The 21,591-nt window shown below is 45.9% G+C and overlaps 1 protein-coding gene across 1 annotated transcript; it reads right to left on the bottom strand.

Moving 5' to 3' along the window:
- Positions 1 to 4,343: 4,343 nt before the first annotated feature.
- LOC311019748 (putative G-protein coupled receptor 149) lies at positions 4,344 to 13,214 on the bottom strand (the record flags this gene model as incomplete). Its single annotated transcript, XM_084019318.1, has 5 exons — positions 4,344 to 4,986; positions 5,743 to 5,886; positions 9,856 to 10,298; positions 11,212 to 11,392; positions 12,270 to 13,214. The coding sequence occupies 5 exons, from the start codon at positions 13,212 to 13,214 to the stop codon at positions 4,495 to 4,497; spliced, it is 2,205 nt and encodes a 734-aa protein (XP_083875444.1). The 3' UTR covers positions 4,344 to 4,494.
- Positions 13,215 to 21,591: the final 8,377 nt, after the last annotated feature.

Raw genomic sequence — 21,591 nt, 5'->3', positions numbered from 1 at the left:
TCTATACTTACATTCTCATCACTCCACAGGCAGATAGGGTTATAACTCCACAATGTCATGAATTAAATTAGATTAGGAAATCCTTCTTGTTGTCTTGCATTTGTATTTCCGAGGTTTTAGTAGTCGGCTACGAATGTAAGCACGACCCTGATGACAGACGGTGTAATAACACGAAGAGATGACGGAAACGAGTCTGGTGTCTAACGATCACATTTATCTTTTGGAGATTGCGATCACAAATGTGAAAGTATCGCATCGATCTGTATTCTTTCTTTGAATTGCTTGTCAACAATAAGGTGTTGCTCTTAAAATACTGTTTACTAAAATGAAATATGTATTTTCTGAGTCATCTTCTGCATGAAAATGACATAAACGTTTTGATTAGTTCCCCAGTTAACCCATGCATGACGTGTTATGGTATATATTTCTTCATGTATGGGTTTTCTCTGATTCCTCATGTCCGTGATGCTGCTGCAGCAGAGCGGCGAGGATGACCCGCCGTCTGGGCCTTAAAGGTCACAGACTGATGAAACAGATCCACCGTGACTGCTGGACCGCCTCACCTTAAAGGTTCTCTGCTGTATTCAGGCTAATAAAGTCTACAGAGTTTCAGTTCAACTGGTGTCCTTTTTGTTCTAAAATAAATAATCTACTGCCGCTAATAAAGCACAACCACTATCCGTCACCTTGTAATTGAAAATGCACTTCACACACTAATTAGTAAAGGAACGTCTTTAACGAACCAGATTAAAAACACAATTAGCAGCTAATAGACTCCATTCAGCCAATAACGCGTTCTTTCCATCTGCGTTGTTCTTGTTTCCAGAGGTGTCTTAAGTCCAGATGTTCTCTAATCGAGGAGTACTGATATACTTGTGTTCAAAAATACTCAGTAATGATATAATAAGTCATGATTTTTGAGATAATAAGTAATTATTATGAGATACTAAGTCATGATTTTTGAGATAAGTCATGATTTTTGAGATAAAGTCATGATTTTTGAGATACTAAGTCATTATTATGAGATACTAAGTCATTATTTTGAGATACTAAGTCATGATTTTTAGATAATAAGTCATGATTTTTAGATAATAAGTCATTATTATGACATTTTATGAGATACTAAGTCATTATTTTGAGATACTAAGTCATGATTTTTAGATAATAAGTCATTATTATGACATTTTATGAGATACTAAGTCATTATTATGAGATACTAAGTCATGATTTTTAGATAATAAGTCATTATTATGACATTTTATGAGATACTAAGTCATTATTTTGAGATACTAAGTCATGATTTTTAGATAATAAGTCATTATTATGACATTTTATGAGATACTAAGTCAATGTTTTGAGAAAGTTACTCTTTTTTCCCCTGACAGTAGTGTAAACGTGTTTCCATAGATACCTGATAATTGTCGAGTATATAATATGTATAATGTATGTAAGAGGACGTAGACGTGTGAGCATATCGACCTCCGGTCAGGAAACGTCGGCTTCTCTTCTTCACGTTTCTTCATCACGGCAGCGATTCAGTCGACGGAGCCAAACGTGTGATTTTATCCACTGTGAAATGAAAAAGTCACATTCTGCAGCAGCATGTCGACGTTCACGGAGCTGCTTTTAAAAACAGAGGAACCCCGACTACCACACACACGATATCCAGATCAAATTAACGTCTTTACTGTCACGGTGTGTGAACGATCAGCTGATTTATGTGTAATTTTGAGATATTATTGCTGTCTCACATCAATCGTTATGAAAGTGTTCGATATTAAGCTTCGATAGAAGAAGATGAAATATTGCCTCGGAGATGAAATCCGCTGCCAGCTCCTTTCATCCGTGTGATTATTTTTTAAACGTGTGAGCAATAATCAATATCTGGCCGGGGGAAGTAGAACGTAACGTGCAGAGTGAAGCCGAGGTGTGGGGAGGCTTTTTAAAAAGGATGGAGACTCTGACCTGCCATGAAGGCACCTAACGAGACATTTAGATGAAAGGATGCATGTTCTCCTGCTGCATGTTTGGTGAGGAGACGGAGCGCTGCAGCGCTGGGTTGCAGGCGAGTGGTAGGACGACCTTGAGTGGGAGGAGGACGACCTTGAATCGCAGAGAAAGGACCAAAGTTTAGCTTCTGGCAACTCCGTTCTTAAATGAGTTAAATTTGTGTTGTTGTCTCCCCCATATACTCCTCTACAAAGATGAGTTTTACACCTTCCTAAAAACAGCTTTCACTATATTGTGAGATACTAGGCCTAAGTCGATACTTTTGAGATATTAAGTCATTATTTTTGAGATATTAAATCAATATTTGAGATATTAAGTCAATACTTTTTAGATATTTAGTGAATATTTTGAGATATGAAGTCATTATTTTTGAGATATTAAGTCAATATTTGAGATATTAAGTCAATATTTTTAGATATTAAGTCAACATGCTGGTGTTCAATTCCTGTTTGCTCTCCGGGTCTCTCTCTCTTCACTCTCCTACAAAAATCACAAAGATGAGATTATAACTGAGATATTAAATATTCCTTCTTAAATGCTGACCTGAGGTCAGCTCACACACATGAGAAGATTATGATTAAGATGTAGATGAGTCATATTCCCTTCGTCCTCCACGACTTCATTATTCCACTTTATTCTCTTATTGTGTGATAGAATCCCGTTAGAGGAGTTAGTGCTGCTGGCGCTCCTGATCTAATCTAATCTATAACCCGTCATTGATCACATGACACCAGAACCGACGTCCTGCCGGAACAGTGAGAACAAGCAGATGATCCGATCACGGGCTGCCGCGGAGGCCAAGCGGACCTTTTTGGCACCATTAAACGGATGAAATGGTTTCTGACATTGAATAACTTTACATTCATTATGAGTCAACTTTGTACATCATTATTTTTTCTATTGCCCTCGGGGGGAGCACTCAACTGGACGGGGGGGGGGGGGTCGCGGGGTCGCAGCTGATGAAGTAGACGGTTTCAAAACACTAACATTAGCAACAAAACCAGACTTAATTACAAAAAATTGTTTAAAAAATAAAGAAAGAAAGAAATGAATAAATAACTAAATAAAGTGATGCGTTGAAGCTCGAGCATATTGAAAAATATCAATAAAAGATTGTAAAACAAACTGAAATAAATAAATATCTACTCTAAACTCTACCTTATGTTTTATGTAAATATGCATATAAGTTATGGATATACTGATATTATCGTGTGGAGAAAACATGAGTATTTGATTGATTCTGATGGATATTGGCAGTTTGTGTAACGGTTCAGTGAAACAGTAATACTGGATATGATATTGATACGTGTTCAGTGGGGAAGCGAGCTCTCTGATTGGCTGAGCAGCGAGCTCTCTGATTGGCTGAGCAGCGAGCTCTCTGATTGGCTGAGCAGTGGCTCTGTAAATGAACATTCATACGCTGCCATTCTGCAGGAGAGTCTCCTCGACCACTTCTTCACCCCCCCCCCCCCCCCCCCCCCCCCCCATGAGTCATCCATGATGTCCATGCATGGGAGCATCTTCACTGTGAGACCTTATTGGCTCCTCCTTTTCTCACTTCTTGATCGGCTGCCAATATGACTCTCTCTCTCTCTCTCTCTCTCTCTCTCTCTCTCTCTTTGCATTAAAGGTAAATACGTGAAGGACGTCCCACCTGGACGCCAAAGAAAAAAAAAAACGTCATACGTCCGTCGTCGTGGCGAGGTCGTTTCACACACATAAGCGGGATGAGTCAGACACACACGGGTCAGGTGACCCCTCCCCCCACTGATGAGTTATCCATGACGTCGTCCACGGGAGCATCTTCACCGGGAGACCTTATTGGCTCCTCCTCTTCTCACTGTTTGACCGACTGCCAAGCTCTCTCTCTCTCTCTCTCTCTCTCTCTCTCTCTCTCTCTCTCTCTCTCTCTCTCTCTCTCTCTCTCTCTCTCTCTCTCACCCTGACACAGCGCTGCAGGGATGATTCCCTAAAACCCAGAAGTGACTCAGCACTTTTTACACTCCCGGTTCCCTCGTGTTGGTTTGATTTGTTTTCGGTTTGGGAACCTGAAATGAGCTCTGTGGTGAAAACAAGCTTCAGACATCTGACATGTTGTCTTTAAAAAAAGGCGGCTACTAAAGCATCGCCATGACGACCAGTCCGCCTCCACACCCTGAGTGGTGTTTACTGTTATGGTGATTGTATTTACGCTTCAGGAAAACAAGGGTTTCATCTGTGAAGATTGTCTGTAATGATCAGAAACACTCTGTGTTGAGGGAACCGGTCGCTCCTCCTTTCTGGGGGTTGGACTACAAAAATGGTGGTCCCTGCAGCGCTGCGTCCAATCACGGACCTCCATCACTCAGACAGGTGACGTGTGTGTGATGCTCTAAAGGTGACGTAGAAGAAACGAGCCACGTCTCTGTTGGTGGTGATTGATTAGGAAATCTCCTCGTTATCCCGTCTGCCTGTCTGTCTGCCTGTCTGTCTGCCTGTCTGCCGTCACTCGTCGCCCTCGCCGCCCTGCTTCCTGTAGGCCTCGTTGAGCAGCTGGATCTCCTCGCGGTACCCGGAGCTGTCCCCGGTCTGCCGCCGGCTGTTCTTCCGGTGGGCCTCCACCGTGTCGGGGATGGTGATGTTGATGGTCTCGGCCTCGGCGGCGCCGCTGCCGGGGATCAGCAGCGAGTAGGACGCCGTCTCGCCGAGGTCGCAGGACACGAAGCGGTTCTCCCGCCGCGAGTAGCGCAGGGAGGGCGAGCGGGCGTGGCCGGACGACTGGCTGATGTTGGAGATGATGGAGACGCTGTCCATGGCTTCCTCGTTGTCGCAGATCTCCAGGACCTCCAGGTGGATCTTGACGTTGGTGTCCCCAATGCCGGCGCCGATGCCCACCCCGATCTCCATACCGCCGCCCACGTCTCCGGCCGGGCCGCCGGACGCCTGGTCGTCGGCGCTCGGCTCGTGGCCGACGGACTTGGAGCGATACACCTCCACCTTTAGAAGGAGGCAGATTTTAGAACGCTGAAGCGTGGAAATCAGACCTAAAATAGTTTCCTTATAATTAACTTTTCTCCTTATTTTCAGATAATATGTCGATATATTTTACAGTGGCGGAAATGGGCGTCGCCAGAGAGGTTGTTTTTTTTCAGTGGAAGTGCGCCCTCTCATGGTGAGAATAGAATGGCGTTGTTTTTCTTTTCGGTCGCAGCAGAATATGCTAGCAACATATTTTTATTAATCAAGCTATCATTATCGATAGATAAAAAAATTAATTGATAAAAACAATCTAGATAAATAAATAAATAAAAATAAATTATAATAATTAAAATAAATAAATACAAATAAATAAAGAAAAATAAATAAATACAAATAAAGAGAGAGAGAAATAAATAGATACAAATAAAGAAATGAAAATAAATATATACAATTAAAATAATTCAATAATTTAAAAATTACAAAAATAGACACTGCATGAATCTAATTAGATGTCGTCATAAATGACTTCAAAGAAGGCGTGTTGAGATTTAAAACGGTTATTGTTAACAGTTCTCAGAAGTTTCCTTAAATATTTGTTATTATGTCTTTTTCATATTTTTTTATTATAAATTCTACATAACTCATGCATTATTTATTGATATTGTTTTAATATTTAAAAAGGAAGTCTACCATTCTCCTCTTTTTGTCACACATTTGTATTTTCTTCTCAAAGGTCAAACAGGCGTTGACCTTGTGTCGGGGGATTCTTGTTACCTTCTTGGCGTTGCCGGGGGAGATCTTGAGCCCGTCGCTGCTGACCTCGTAGGTGGACAGGGAGAGGGTCTTCCCGGTGGGCGCCTGCAGAGATACGGTGCCCTGGAAGGCACAAAGGGGGATGGACAGACCGCCTGAAGACCGCTGAGGAGGGAAACCAGAGACCAGGGTTCAGTCCACGTCTTCATCTCAACTCATTCATTTACAGTAGATTACATTTCCTCATCATGTCATTGCATCTTGCTAGTAGAGATGACATCATATCGATGATGTCATCGGGGCGCTGTGCATCAATGACCCCAGCGATGATCCCTATCAGCTCATTTAATATGAATCATGTCCAGCAGTTGTTAAATGTCATTTCTTCTGGGTTTCTGATCACTTTGCCATCATTTTTCAATCGTGTTTCAGATTTTCCTGTCGTGTGTTTCCTCTAGTTTTCACAGACACACGTTGTCGTGTTGTTGTGTACATGTTGTGTACATGTTGTGTTCATGTTGTGTTCATGTTGTGTTCATGTTGTGTACATGTTGTGTTCATGTTGTGTACATGTTGTGTTCATGTTGTGTTCATGTTGTGTTCATGTTGTGTTCATGTTGTGTTCATGTTGTGTACATGTTGTGTTCATGTTGTGTTCATGTTGTGTACATGTTGTGTACATGTTGTGTTCATGTTGTGTTCATGTTGTGTTCATGTTGTGTACATGTTGTGTACATGTTGTGTTCATGTTGTGTTCATGTTGTGTACATGTTGTGTACATGTTGTGTACATGTTGTTGTGGACGAGGAGCCTCCTGCGTTGCCGTGGCAGCTCTCATTCATCCTCTAAATGATTTACAGTGGAACATCTGATAGTGACGAAGACGCAGAAACAATAGAAACAAACAGAACGTCCATCTCATGTCCTCGCCGACTCTTTGTGTTCGCATCGATGTGAAGGACGAGGACGCACAAAGAGACGGGGGGGGGGGGGGGGGGGGGACCGCCATGTTGAGCTGAAACAGATGATGGATGGATACGTGGATAAAGAAACGGATATGCATATTTAGATATATTTATGTCTATCTGAATGACATGAATGTGAACATTTACTGCTTTGACTTTGCAGCCAATCTCAACAACTTTTGAAGGAATTGCCATGTAATGCTGCTCATGTTCTCCAGAGGAAGAACCCTGCTGGTCCCCTGACTTTTCTCTTTTCGGTTGAAATGTCTCAATAATGACATGATAATCACGTCCTACAGACTGTGAATTATAACAACCTTTCGTGGTTACGATTGAGAAGTCTCGCCAGGAGTCGGATGGATTGTTGGTTGACGTTCATGGTCCCCTCAGGATGAACGTTAATAACGTCGGTAGTCCTATTCTTGGCGTGTGTGACCCATCAGACTTTAAGATTAAAACATAAAACCCAAACATCAGCATTGTGTTAGCATGCTAAATTTAGCCTTCTTGGTTGAAAGCCTGCCTCACATCCTGCTGTCAGATCCCTCCACTCCGTCTGCTCCTATATTTAACTCCTATATTATACAAGCCACGCCGTCAGTCATCTGTCCTTGATGCCTGCAGCTGATGTTTGCTTCTTGCTGCCCGTCGCTGAGAACAAAGATGCATTCTGGGAGCTCTGCTAAACGGGTTTCACTCCCCCGGACGTCTGAATGCACATTAGATCTGGGTGCTGCCCCTCTGGGAGGCAGCTGGAGAACTGAAGCTCTGCAGCAGGAAGTCACCGAGAGGGTAAAGATGTCTTTAAGCTCTAATTCCTCGTCTCCCCGTGGACGAAGGCGAAGGCCGGCAGGAAGCGGCGTCCACGCCGGTAATGACATCTCACCGCTAACGAGCAACAAGCAGGCAGGAGATGGAGCAGCCAAACCAGTTAGACGGGCTTTCATCTGTGTGTGTGTGTGTGTGACTGTGTGTGTGTGTGTGTGTGTGACTGTGTGTGTGTGACTGTGTGTGTGTGTGTGTGACTGTGTGTGTGTGTGTGTGACTGTGTGTGTGTGTGTGTGTGTGTGTGTGTGTGTGACTGTGTGTGTGTGTGTCTCAGATCATTTAGAGTGAAATGTGTCTTTGTGACGGTTGTTGGATCTTTATGTTATTTCTTGTCTTTGTTGCTGCTGCACTGAACACTGAATATCACATATAATCTCATATATGATATAATATATAATATAATATAATATATAATATATATAATATAGTCTGCTACTAAGAAACTGGGATGATCATCATTTCATTTTTCACTATTATCGTCTTCACCTTTTTAATTTTTTTCTCCCCTCTTCTCTGTTTCTGTTTATTAACATTATTACTACTATTATTATTACTATTATTATTACTACGGTTATTATTATTTTTCTTATTTTTGTTATTATTATTATTACTATGATCATTATCTTTCATTACTGTTATAATTATTATTTTTATTATTATCATTATTTTCTTCTCTTTTTTTTATCTATTCAGTTGTAGCTTCATTTTTCATATTACCCCCCCCCCCCCCCCCCCCCCCCCCCCACACACACACACACACACACACACACACACATACACACACAGTCACACAGTCACACACACTCACACACACACACACACACACACACACACACACACACACACAGTCACACAGTCACACACACACACACAGTCACACACACACACACACACACACACACAGTCACACACACACACACACACACACATACACACACACACACACACATACACACACACACACACATACACACACACACACATACACACACACATACACACACACTGGTGATTTTCAAAAACCCCAATCATGTCAGACTTCTGAGCGGAGAGGAAGAGCGACGGGGATGAGCGTGTGTGTGTGTGTGCTGTGTTTGTGCACGTGTGCCCGTGCATGTACGTGCACGAGTGTGGAATCGAGCTCACGGTGTCGTGTGGTGGGAGTCACATCACGCTGCTTCTCTGGAACAGAATGAGGCTAAAGACGGATTTGAGGTCCGTTCCTGGAACAAACTTCTTATGGAATAATAATAATAGTCATTTATGAGTCTGCTCTTTGATTCCACTCTAAAACAGATCGAGTGTTTTTCACTCAATATTCATATTAAATCACATATGCAGAAAAACAGGTCTGATCTGGTCTGAGAGTCTGGTCTGAGAGTCTGGTCTGAGAGTCTGGTCTGAGAGTCTGGTCTGGTCTGAGAGTCTGGTCTGAGAGTCTGGTCTGATCTGAGAGTCTGGTCTGAGAGTCTGGTCTGATCTGAGAGTCTGGTCTGAGAGTCTGGTCTGAGAGTCTGGTCTGATCTGAGAGTCTGGTCTGATCTGAGAGTCTGGTCTGAGAGTCTGGTCTGAGAGTCTGGTCTGATCTGAGAGTCTGGTCTGAGGTCTGAGAGGAATGAGAGGAAACATAAGTTCAGGGGAGGAGGAGAGAGTCTGATGGAGAGGGGGGAGGAGGTGAGAAGGGGGAGGATTGAGTCTGAGGGAGAGGGGGGAGGAGAGAGTCTAAGGGAGAGGAGAGAGGAGGTGAGAATCGAGATTGAGTCTAAGGGAGAGGAGAGAGGAGGTGAGATGGGGGAGGAGAGAGTCTAAGGGAGAGGAGAGAGGAGGTGAGATGGGGGAGGAGAGAGTCTAAGGGAGAGGAGAGAGGAGGTGAGATGGGGGAGGAGAGAGTCTGAGGGAGAGGAGGATTTGAACTGTTTGCTGTAAACCACATGCAGCTCTGCGTCCGTCGGCTCGATGATGAAGAGGCAGAATCACAGATGCAGAAAGAAAAACCCTCCGAGATCACAGTCGGACGGACAAAATGCACACACACACTTCTCCTCCTCCTCCTCTCCTCCTCTTCTTCTCCTCCTCCTCCTCCTTTCCTCCTCCTCCTCTCCTCTCCTCCTCCTCCTCCTCTTCTTCTCCTCCTCCTCCTCCTCTCCTCCTCCTCCTCCTCCTCTCCTCCGGTTACGTAAACACGTCTTCTGTCTGAAACACAGCGTCTCGTTTTTCAACAGAAGGTAAAACGGGAGAGTCTTCAGACGCTAACGACCCGTAAACGTCTCTGAGTCACGTGTTGCAGGGGAACCAATCAGAATGCAGCCTGACACATGACTTCCTGTGATGGTGAACTCACCTGTCGGGGCGTCCTCTCCGACTTACTCCGGCACCACTCCCAGTCCGTCAGCTCGATCTTCCGGCACTCCTCGTGGGACAGCCTCCTCTCGGGGCCCTCGAACACGGACGACGCGTCGGCGAGGTCTTGGTCCTGCTCCCCGTCGTCATGGTTACCGTGAGGGAGCGTCTCCCCTCCTCCTCCTCCGGTCTCCAGCGGGAGGTCCGCCTGAGAGGAGCTGTCCACGGGGCGGGGGGTGCTGAAGTCGAAGCCGGGCCCCAGTCTGGAGAGGCCGCCGCTTTCCAGCGCGTCCAGGCCGCTGCTGGGGAAGTCGCAGTTGAAGAGGCTGTGATAGGCCGGCTTCTCGGGGGCGGGGCTGTGGTAAGACGCCGCCGCGTGGGAAAGCTTGTACACGCCGTAGCCTTGTTGGAAGGAGAGGTTGAACTCCAATCTCCTCTTCATCACTGGAGGGAAGACAAAACACAGAGGATGACGTCATTACACCTTTAGTCCTTTAGCTTTACTCTAGTCTCCTCTGGTCTCCTCTAGTCTCCTCTAGTCTACTCTAGTCTCCTCCAGTCTACTCTAGTCTCCTCTAGTCTCCTCCGGTCTCCTCTAGTCTCCTCTGGTCTCCTCTAGTCTCCTCTAGCCTCCTCTGGTCTCCTCTAGTCTCTATTCTCCTCTAGTATCCTCTGGTCTCCTCTAGTCTCTATTCTCCTCTAGTCTTCTCTGGTCTCCTCTAGTCTCTTCGTCTCCTCTAGTCTCTTCTAGTCGTCTCTAGCCTCCTCCAGTCTCCTCTAGCCTCCTCTAGTCTCCTCCAGTCTCCTCTAGTCTCTAGTCTCATCCGGTCTCCTCTAGTCTCTAGTCTGATCGAGTCTCCTCTAGCCTCCTCTAGTCTCTAGTCTCATCTGGTCTCCTCTACTCTCCTCTAGTCTCTAGTCTCCTTTATTCTCCTCTCCTCTAGCCTCCTATAGTCTCCTCCAAAACCCTCTAAAAGCCTCCTATAGTCTCCTGGTCTTACCTGAGGGTTCCTCTAGTCTCCACCTGGTCTTACCTGAGGGTTCTTCTAGTCTCCACCTGGTCCTACCTGAGGGTTCCTCTAGTCTCCACCTGGTCTTACCTGAGGGTTCCTCTAGTCTCCACCTGGTCTTACCTGAGGGTTCTTCTAGTCTCCACCTGGTCTTACCTGAGGGTTCCTCTAGTCTCCACCTGGTCTTACCTGAGGGTTCCTCTCTCCTCCTGGTCCTACCTGAGGGTTCCTCTAGTCTCCACCTGGTCTTACCTGAGGGTTCCTCTCTCCTCCTGGTCCTACCTGAGGGTTCCTCTAGTCTCCACCTGTCCTACCTGAGGGTTCCTCTAGTCTCCACCTGGTCTTACCTGAGGGTTCCTGGGTCGGATCCTGCTTGCAGTTGATGAAGCAGCCACAGGGCATGTGGATCCAGCGCTCCGACAGCACGAAGAGCGGCGTGGCGGCCGGGGCGAGCAGCGTGAGGAAGAAGCTGAGCGTCTCCAGGGAGGAGCAGCGGGAGTCGGCGGCGTGGCGGAGCAGCAGCAGCGTCTGAGGACGGCGAGGAGGCGGGGCTTTAATTCTCATACACAGCAACAGCTGCATCTTATGCACTCATAATTTGCAGTTTGAAAAATAATTTGATCCTGAAGCATTAATTAGGACTCCCCCCCCCCCCCCTCTCATCAGTGACATGTTGAAAATCCTGATTTTATTCACACATTTTCTGTTTGTTGAAAGTTGATGTTTGCTCGTCATCGTCCTGAAAATAAATGTCTTAGTTGTTTGTATGAAACGTGTTTTATTCCTGCGAGGATGAACGCTGCCCTTTAGGTGTAAAACAACAACACATCCTTCTCTGGAGGGAGTCTGGATTTAATGGGACGCTCATATCAGCAGATCGCTGCTTGTTTCTTAAATGTCACAGTTTTAATGAGATGTGCCATGAATTATTAAAACTGATTATTAGTGAATTAAATAGAAATAATCTAGTGTGTCCAAAAAAATGCCTCAAGCGACACATTTTTAATCACAGGAAAGTGTTTTTAGTAAATAATAATACACTTTTATTCCACTATCTATGCTTGCTATAAACTCTGAGAGCTCAAAGACCCTAAAACAGAGACAATGCTTATATTTGAGGTTGTTTGACATTTGCTGCGAGTTTCATGCTGAATGTTTCTCATTCAGGGAAACGTTATAGTCCTTTTTGGGTGTAAAGTTTTCTAATGAATTGAGCCTCAGATCTCAGATGTGCTCCCTCATTAAGAAGAGGGAAGAAGTTTAACTGACAGGAGGTTTCAGGTTCAACTGACTTTATTATTTCTATATAATATAATTAAACACTTGTTGGAAATAAGTCAGATCTCAGCAGGTAGATGTTCCAATAAAAAGCTAATTATGTGAAGTCTAATAGATCTGATCTCACCATCATCGGCATCCAGAGGACCACCCGGACCACCGCCAGGATCATGGAGAACCGCTTCTGCGCGAACCCCACCGGCGTGTCCCCGACCCCAGCCGGTCCCCCGGTGCCCTGCTCCCCCTTCCCCCTCGGCTCCGTCCCGCACGAACTCGGGCTCAGCTCGTTGTAGGCGCCGAGGCTCGCGTCCGGACTGTCCCGGGAGAAGGAGGGGAGCTCGCAGAGGGGCGGCGCGGAGCCGCTCAGCGCCTCCAGGTACCGCGGGTACAGCAGCGTCCTCTGGGGCTCCCGGGAGCACAGCAGCTGGTACGTGAGGGACACGAAGAAGAAGAGCAAGCCGCAGAAGCACAGCGAGTACACGGAGAGGAGCAGCGGCGCGTAGAAGCCGCCGCTCTCCGGGAAGCAGCCGAGGGAGGCCGGCGTAAAGCGACCCCCCCACCCGCACAGGGGCAGCGCGCTGACGGCCAGGCTGACCGCCCACACGCCGGCCACGGCCCACAGCACCCCGCGGGGCCGGCGCACGGACCGGAGCACCCCGAACCTCTTGGTGACATAGAAAGTGTAGGCGGCGATGAGGCACGCCTTCATGTTGCTGGAGAGCCCCTGGAACACGTACAGGAGTCCCGCCAGGGTGCACAGGCTGGACCCGGAGCCCCCCTCACCGCCCCCCCACTGCAGCAGCAGGAACAGGGACAGGGGGACCACGCTCAGCAGGTCGTCCACCGACATGGACGCCACGATGAGACACAGCGAGGTCTTCCTCCTCATGCGGAGCAGCGACAGCAGCGAGAAGACCCCCCCGACGAAGGTGGCGGCGGCGAGCACGGCGCACAAGCCGAACATCAGCAGGCGGACCTGCCGGCGCGCGTCCGCGGGCGAGTCCGGCTCCCCGGACGCGGAGAGGAGGACGCTCCGGTTGGAGCTCAGCAGCGGCGGTGAAGTCGTGGACATGTTGGTGGAGAAATAACTTTCAGCTTCTAAGTTTCACCTCCGTGAGACGTCACCGTGGAGATGATGGAGACGGTGACGCGTAAAGCCGCGCGCCTCTCCCCCTCCCCCCCATCAGAGACCACCGGACGCGGAGCCTGCTCCGGGATCCGAAGCTGCCGCTGCACTTGTGTTCAACATTCACGGCGCGTAACCGGGACACTTTCTCGTTTTTGCAGCTGCCGGATGGATTTACGCGCTGGCGTCGTCATCGCTGGAGGGGGCGGGGCCAACCGTGCTACTACGTTTCCCTGTGTAGGTCTGGTTCCGCGGAGCCAATCAGGATGCGATCTCCGTTGCCCCCCTCAGGTCCCGGTTTAAAAAGACTTTATCTGGGAGCTAAATTCCAGACCTCCATTTACAAACATGCATGTGAGTTGGTTTGACCTTGTTGACCTTGTAGACCGGATGCTCTGAGACAAAGTGCACGTGTGTCTGTTTGGATCTGATCCAGTGGGGAGCTGGAATGATGCGTTCAAGTACTTTAGAAGTCCAAATGGACATTATTATAGGAAACCATATAAACTGATTTATATAAAGATTAAGTTGTAAATAATCGTCATGGTGACGTCACCCTCTGGATTTGAAGCCTCTAGTTTGGCATTTTGGCCGTCGCCATCTTGTATTTTTTTGCAACCAATAGAAGGAAGTGACCATATTTGGACTGTGATGGAGCGATGGGTGGATCTGATCCCCGAACAGCACCCTTACTGGATCTGGATCCATGTGGATTCGGAAGTGAAGCTGCTAACAAAGTTAGCTTCATAATTCAAGGTCAACTTTACAGCTAAGTGTTAAAGTCATCTTAGTAGCTAACTAGCATTGGTAGCATGGTAGCGACCTGTCAATCAGCAGGTAAGCCCCGCCCCCTAAAGCATCCCCTGTCATGAAAACAGGACTGTGTGTGTGTGTGTGGGTGTGTGTGTGTGTGTGTGTGTGTGTGTTGGCCTTGTGTCATCTTTCTAAGAAGCGATCAAGGATTTCCAGGCTCAAGGACTCCTCTGTTTGTTTAAAAGGTTGTTTGTTTCTCACATTAATACAGATAGAATCCTCGTCGAGTATTTCTCTGTTTATCTGATAGATTTCTGCTCTTTATGCTTCATGAAAACGTGCCCTCTATTATGATTTCACTGTCTGCAGCTCTTTCAGCCTTGTGAGACAACATGAACACACACACGGCATCTGACTTCAATTCCAGGTGTTGTAATTGAATTAGCGTCGGGTCTGAGGGACTAACAGCCGTCTAATGAGTCCACTCCCTCCGGGCCACGAGGACTCGGAGCTCAAAACACACTCGGCATTCAAAAGACACACAGAGGAGCTCAGCGTCACACATCAAGGTGACCCACTTTGTGTGTGTGTGTGTGTGTGTGTGTGTGTCACACAGTGTATGCATGAACAGGTAAAGTGAGACTCTCATAGACAAACAGACTGAAAGCTGAATCTGTGGGTGGATATATGACGTTCTGTCAGAACGGTTTTGGAAGAGACAGAAAACAGAAATCTGTGAGAATGTAGTTTAACTGAAGGCCTGATTTATGCATAACGTGTCACCGTCGAGCAAAACAACACCTCTTACATCCATTATGGATGCGTAATGAGCTCACCTCACTCCGGAGAACACCAAAGCATATTTCTTTTATACGTTTGCTGTAATATACAAACAGAGAGCACACTTCGGTGGTCGTCTTCCCGTGACACTCGTCCTATTTGAACGTGGATCAGCAGCTTCTAACGTTCACGTTGTGCAGAATACGATTAGATCAGAGAAACATCGTCCATCTGCAGATGTTCCCGCCGACTGATTCACGTCCATCCCGATCAGAGTTGTGGGCAATTAAATATGTGAAATGAGGCTCTTTATGACTTCTATTGTTCTTGTGTTAAGAAAAAAAAGTGTTTTTGCTGAAACTGGACATTTTCATTGCCTGCTTCAAAACACATTTAATGACGTCAAATCATTTACATTAAAACTAATGAAGTGAAGCTTTGATTTGAGAATAACAGCAACATCTAATAAACCATTCGTCTGTGATATTGGCTGGGAAATGAGTATGGAACCGCCAGTTCTGAAAAGTGAAGCCAACTCTGAAGTGCCTTAAAGCTGCATTCTCTCTGCTGGCCACCAGGGGGCGACTCCTCTCTGGTTGTATAGAAGTCTATGAGAAAATGGTCCTACTTCTCTCTGCTGGCCACCAGGGGGCGACTCCTCTCTGGTTGTATAGAAGTCTATGAGAAAATGGTCCTACTTCTCTCTGCTGGCCACCAGGGGGCGACTCCTCTCTGGTTGTATAGAAGTCTATGAGAAAATGGTCCTACTTCTGGCTGGCCACCAGGGGGCGACTCCTCTCTGGTTGTATAGAAGTCTATGAGAAAATGGTCCTACTTCTCTCTGCTGGCCACCAGGGGGCGACTCCTCTCTGGTTGTATAGAAGTCTATGAGAAAATGGTCCTACTTCTCTCTGCTGGCCACCAGGGGGCGACTCCTCTCTGGTTGTATAGAAGTCTATGAGAAAATGGTCCTACTTCTCTCTGCTGGCCACCAGGGGGCGACTCCTCTCTGGTTGTATAGAAGTCTATGAGAAAATGGTCCTACTTCTCTCTTGATGTATTATCTCAGTAAACATTGTAAACATGAGTTTATGGTCTCAATCTCTAGTTTCAAGTCTTCAACACTCAGCTGTAATGTATGAATAATGAATCATCCAGATCCAGTAAGGGTGCCACTCTGCTTCTTGTGTTTATCAGATCCACCCGTCGCTCCTCCACAGTCCAAATATGGTCACTTCCTTCTACTGGTTGCAAAACACCCAAGATGGTAACGACAAATCAGCGGGTGACGTCACCATGACGACGACCACTACAGTCGATGATCTCAGCATATATTTATCTGAACTGTGAAAATAGAGGCAGCTAATCAATATAGATGATTGAAATACCCTTCAAATACATTAATAATGTACTGTGTTGTACATGTATCTGCTGGCCCCTGGTGGACACCTGTACACACACACACACACACTATCCTGAGTCACATCACGTATTAATGAAGCAGCACTTGACACAGAGATACAGAGACAGAATGGGAGATTGTATTTGCATAAAAGAGAGAGATAAAACAGAGGACGAGTTAGTTGGTGTCATGAATTCATAATGACTCAACCTTAAACTAAATTTGGCTTATTTAAGTCATAAGCAGCGAATCAAACGAGGGCTGATCACAGAACAGTCATCACTTCCCTCTCAGAGCTTCAGGGCCTTTCACAATGATTCAACCCCTCCTGGTGTTTTTCTTATCTTCTGGAATTAAAATGTTTGTTTTTTTACACAAAATAATAACCATTGGCGAAGTGAGAAGAAAATGATGAATTGAAATGAACAAAATAGAAAACTGAAAAGTGTCACATTATGTATTCACCCCCTCATGAATCAGAGGTGAGTTCTCCCAGTTACCTTCAGAAGACACATTAAATAACGTCCACCACTTTATTTCACTTCATCATTTTGACTATTTTATGTAGATCCAGTCCAAAAAATTAAAATCAAATTAATATTATTTATTTATTTATTATATAAATTTGATTCCAGGTTGTAAGGCAGGGAAACATTAAAATAATATATGCTGTAATTATATATAATTTATTTATAAAAATATAATAAATATATAATTATTTATAAGACGTGAATATTGTGGCTGTGTGTCTCACAGCTTATTGAGGTGTTTCTGCCTCTTAGTGGCCAGAGATCATGCAGCTTCCAGTTGCTGAGTTGTCTCTCTATGGGACGATACGTAAAAAAATTGTTGCCATTATCCTGCCAAAAATAATTGCGATGCAGGATATTATCCCAGTAATCATCAAAACATGCTTAAAACTCTTAAAATTGCACTAAAACATGCTGGAATCACTTTACATCATATTAATGCAACATCCTTTTTTGTGAAAAACAAATCACTCAATGCTTTTTGAGATCAAACAGTATCCATGGAAACGAACACCAGCCTACCCACCTACGAAGACTTGAGCAAATGTATTCAAATGTCGTCGAGGTGAGAACACCACTTCAAGTTTTCTAAAAGTTTTTTGCCAGATGATGTTTTCGTGCCGTTTGGCTGATTTTAAATTCGCAACAAAACAAAAGTCTTTTGTTTTGTTGATGAGCTGAAATATAACAGCTGATGAAAATATGTTTTTGACATAAAGCATCCCCTGCTTACTGGTCTGGTGGACTCTAAATGGACCTGTCAATCAGCAGGTAAGCCCCGCCCCTTAAACTTGAAACTATAGATTGAGACCATAAACTACAATGTTTACTGAGATAATACATCAAGAGAGAAATAGGACCATTTTCTCATAGACTTCTATACAACCAGAGAGGAGTCGCCCCCTGGTGGCCAGCAGAGAGAAGTAGGACCATTTTCTCATAGACTTCTATACAACCAGAGAGGAGTCGCCCCCTGGTGGCCAGCAGAGAGAAGTAGGACCATTTTCTCATAGACTTCTATACAACCAGAGAGGAGTCGCCCCCTGGTGGCCAGCAGAGAGAAGTAGGACCATTTTCTCATAGACTTCTATACAACCAGAGAGGAGTTGCCCCCTGGTGGCCAGCAGAGAGAATGACAGTTTAAGGACCTTCAGCAGACTGTTCTCAGGTACCAAAGAATGTGGATTTGGTGTCCCATGGCTGACATGGTCTTATAGAGGGGTCCCTTTAGGACCATGAACAGGAGAACCTTGTGTGTTTATGGGCTTTCAGACAGAAAGCTCACCTTTAACGTCCAGCTCACATCGAGTTGTGAATCGTCCACCAGATGGAGCTATTGCACCGTGAAACTCCGGCCTGTGTGCCGGACCAGTCAGACACTTCCTGTCCTCAGGTTTCTGAACCCTGCTGGTGTTGGACGTGAGGACGCCGGTGCAGCTCTGCAGGTCCTGACTGCACCTGCAGCCTCAGGTGCTTCACAGGGACTCGGGTCATGTGACCGAGAAGAAACGCACGAATCAGCATAATCAATTCATCCGGCTGTCTGGCTGAGAGGGATCAATGACAGGAAAACACCTTTCCTGGATGTTCACGGAGAGAAACACATGTAGTGTTTAAACAGAGGAAGTGATGATGATGAACTGTTTTCACTGTTGCTGGAGGGAAAGGCAGCAATACGTGAAGGGAGAGCAAGGACATAAAAGGAGTGCATGTGACAAAACCATCTGTTTTTCTGTGTGTGTGTCTTTCTACGTTAACGAGCCGGCTGGAGATTTTCATTAAAGGTCCTATTAGAGCCTCCGTTCCCCTCCAGGCCCCTGGAACTATAAATCTGCAGACAGACAGACAGGCGGCAGACCCGTCTCACTGTCGCAGGAATTCACTAAAGTGTTACCTTGAGAATAAACTCACTCTTTTTGTTTTTTTACTCAGGCTTTAAATGGGTTTTCAGAAAGAAAAGGCTTAATGATGAAATATGATTGTCGGGCGTTTTTTTAAGGTTCAGAGCTCCATGTCTGACTTATCTCCAACAAACAGAAATGGGATGCGGCCCTGGATTTTCTTCCAGCTGACGTGCAGCTGACAAGCTCGGCTGGGCAGCTTCATTTAAAAAGCTCTCAGGCGGTCGAGCTGCTCTTCAGAAACACTGAGGAAGCGTTGCATCTCCCCGGCAACTCAACGGGCAGCAGATATGTTTTTATGTTTTTCGATCTCGGCTTTTCACAAATCGAGTGTTTTTGAACCTCACAAAAAAAGACAAGCGCGCCTCACAACATGGGGGGATGAGAGGGATGAAGCTGTGCTTTCATTCCAGAACATTAGAGGGCAGTGGCTTTACATAAAGCAGCTTCAGGATCAGCCAGCCTTTCAAGTGCTCTGGTGGTGAGCTGTCACAACGCTTCCACCGCTCCACAGACACAACGCTCACTTACTGCTGCATCTTTGATGAGGAGGAGGAAATACAACGAGCAGGTCATGTGGTGCAACCAGACGGGAAAAAGGACGGATGACGGGAACGTTTCCCGTCTGAGAATTCAGGACGAAAGGGGGAGGAAGGAGTGTCAGCGGTCATAGACTGTATACGTCGTCATGGTGACCTATTGGTTTATGCACTATAAGGCCTGATGCCTCCAGTTCTGCATTTTGGCATTGTCATCTTTATAGTAGCTCCTTTTATTCCACACGATGCCCAGCAAGGCACCTTTCAACAAGGCAATCCAAAGGGCTTTACATAAAACATTAAAAGCATTGGAAAAACACATTCAAACAAGCAAATACAACTTTTATTAATAAAATACTAAAAGGAAATAAATACAAATAAAAACAAGCATATCAAAGCAATAGAAATGACAGTGCCGTATAAACTATAACTTCTCTTGCAGTTGAAGAGTCGTGTAAAAGTTCACCTTCCGTTGTTGTTTTGGTCCAGCTGATCGTATTTACGACACATAATAGATCACATGACCGCCGACGTCTTACACATCACGGCCGCTCTGCTTCCTCAACGCCAGGATGCTCCTGGAAAACGCTATTGAGGGCTCTTCTTTCCGTGATTACGGCACTAAAATGATAAATAAGTGAGGAGTAGTGTCACTTCCATGCAATCATGTGTCGCCCCCTGATGGCCAGCAGAGAAAATGCAAGTTTAAAGGCACTTTGAGCCTTGGCTTCACTTTCTCAGAGAGCGGATGGTTTTCCCGTCCTGGAACATCTCCCACGGTATTACCTGGAGGAACCGTGGTGGTCCTCTGACTCGGGGAATCCGTCTAGACAAGCTTTACGTTTCCAGAGAATCCGTCCTTGCGTCGGGCTCAGGAATCGCACGCCCACGCTAACACGCCGAGTCCAGATTCCTGCTGAAACACGCGGCGATGACGGCTTCATGAAAGTATTCTGGCTGCCGTAACCCAGTTGGTTTTGTCACATACTTTGTACTTTGGGCTCATTCAACAATCTGTGATACTTCCAGAGACGAGAGTGATATCCTGTAGACACTCCGAACGTCCTCTCAGCAGCCTCGCTCCATTAAAAAGACATCGATGGAGCCTCAGAATGGAATGGTTGCCAGACACAATGTCTTTTTGATGGCTTGTGAGGAGCATCGTCACTTGATAACGAGTCCTTCATCGTGTTCTCATGAGCGTGTTCTAGTCCTGAGATAATGAACTGTTATTAGATCTATCCACCAAATAAACTCTACGATGACGGGGACGTCATGTACCGAGACCAACTGTACACTGTGGTGGTTTATCACAAAGATACTCAGTCAGGAGAAAACATGCTGAGTCACCTTGATAGAGATACCACACACACACACACACACACACACACACACACACACAATGCATATGTAGTTGTTGTAAGTGTCCTGTGGGAAGAGATGGAGGGCGGGAAAGCTTCAGGGTTCAGCACACAAGTAATAGCAGGACCGGATTTCACAGAAATACACAACACGTTGTACTACACTCTCTTATTGGATATGCATTGTTGGGATACGACCACTGGGGGGCGCCACCTTAGGGCCTGTGTCCACATGGCGCCTTTTTTCTGGCTGAAAAGTGTCCGCATGCATTGGGAGTGCTTTATCCCAGAGTTTTTTTGTTTCCATGACAACAATATCTTTACAAAATATCACCACTCTCATCAGTGTTGTATGAACTAGCACCGGCCCGTTTTATTAGCATGATGCTATTTCTTTTCACCAGAAGAATCCGAGGACGCTGCTTCTGTACGACGAGCTCAACCTGACTGACGATCCGTCACAGAGTACAAGTACAGTGATACAAGTACAGTGATACAAGTACGATACAAGTACAGCGCTACAAGTAGGCTACAGCGATACAAGTACAGCGATACAAGTACGATACAAGTGCAGCGATACAAGTACAACACTCTCCAGCAACATTCAGTGTTCTCCACCGACCTGCGAGGAAACATATATACGGCTTCTAAGCTGCTCTGTTCTTTACTATGTTGCTGTCAGTCTGTTTTTTTGGCGCTGGGCCGCTAGCAGAGCATTTACCAGAAGGTTTTGAGGACGGAAACACCGGGAGGACGAGAGTGCCGAGGAAGCGGAGCGAAGGACTAAAGGTCGCGGATCTAAAACCGTCAACCTGAAAGATGGTAAAACACTCTGCTGTTGAGTTGAGTGGATGAATCCTCCCGGCGCTCATCGCTGCAGGTGACCCCTTTCACTTCGTTCATAGTCATTAAAGCCATTGTCGAAAACATCCATTAGTGCCGTTTTTAAAATAGACTTATGATAGAGATAAAATATTCATATTCCGGGGTTCAACTGGAAAAGTGCATCAGTGCATGTTTATGGGCGGAAACGAGCTGAGTAAACACCCTTCATCTG

This window comes from Eutrigla gurnardus (genome assembly GCF_963514095.1).
Source record: "Eutrigla gurnardus genome assembly, chromosome: 10".
Classification (NCBI taxonomy): Eukaryota; Metazoa; Chordata; class Actinopteri; order Perciformes; family Triglidae; genus Eutrigla; species Eutrigla gurnardus.
This window is presented reverse-complemented; position numbering and strand designations above follow the sequence as displayed.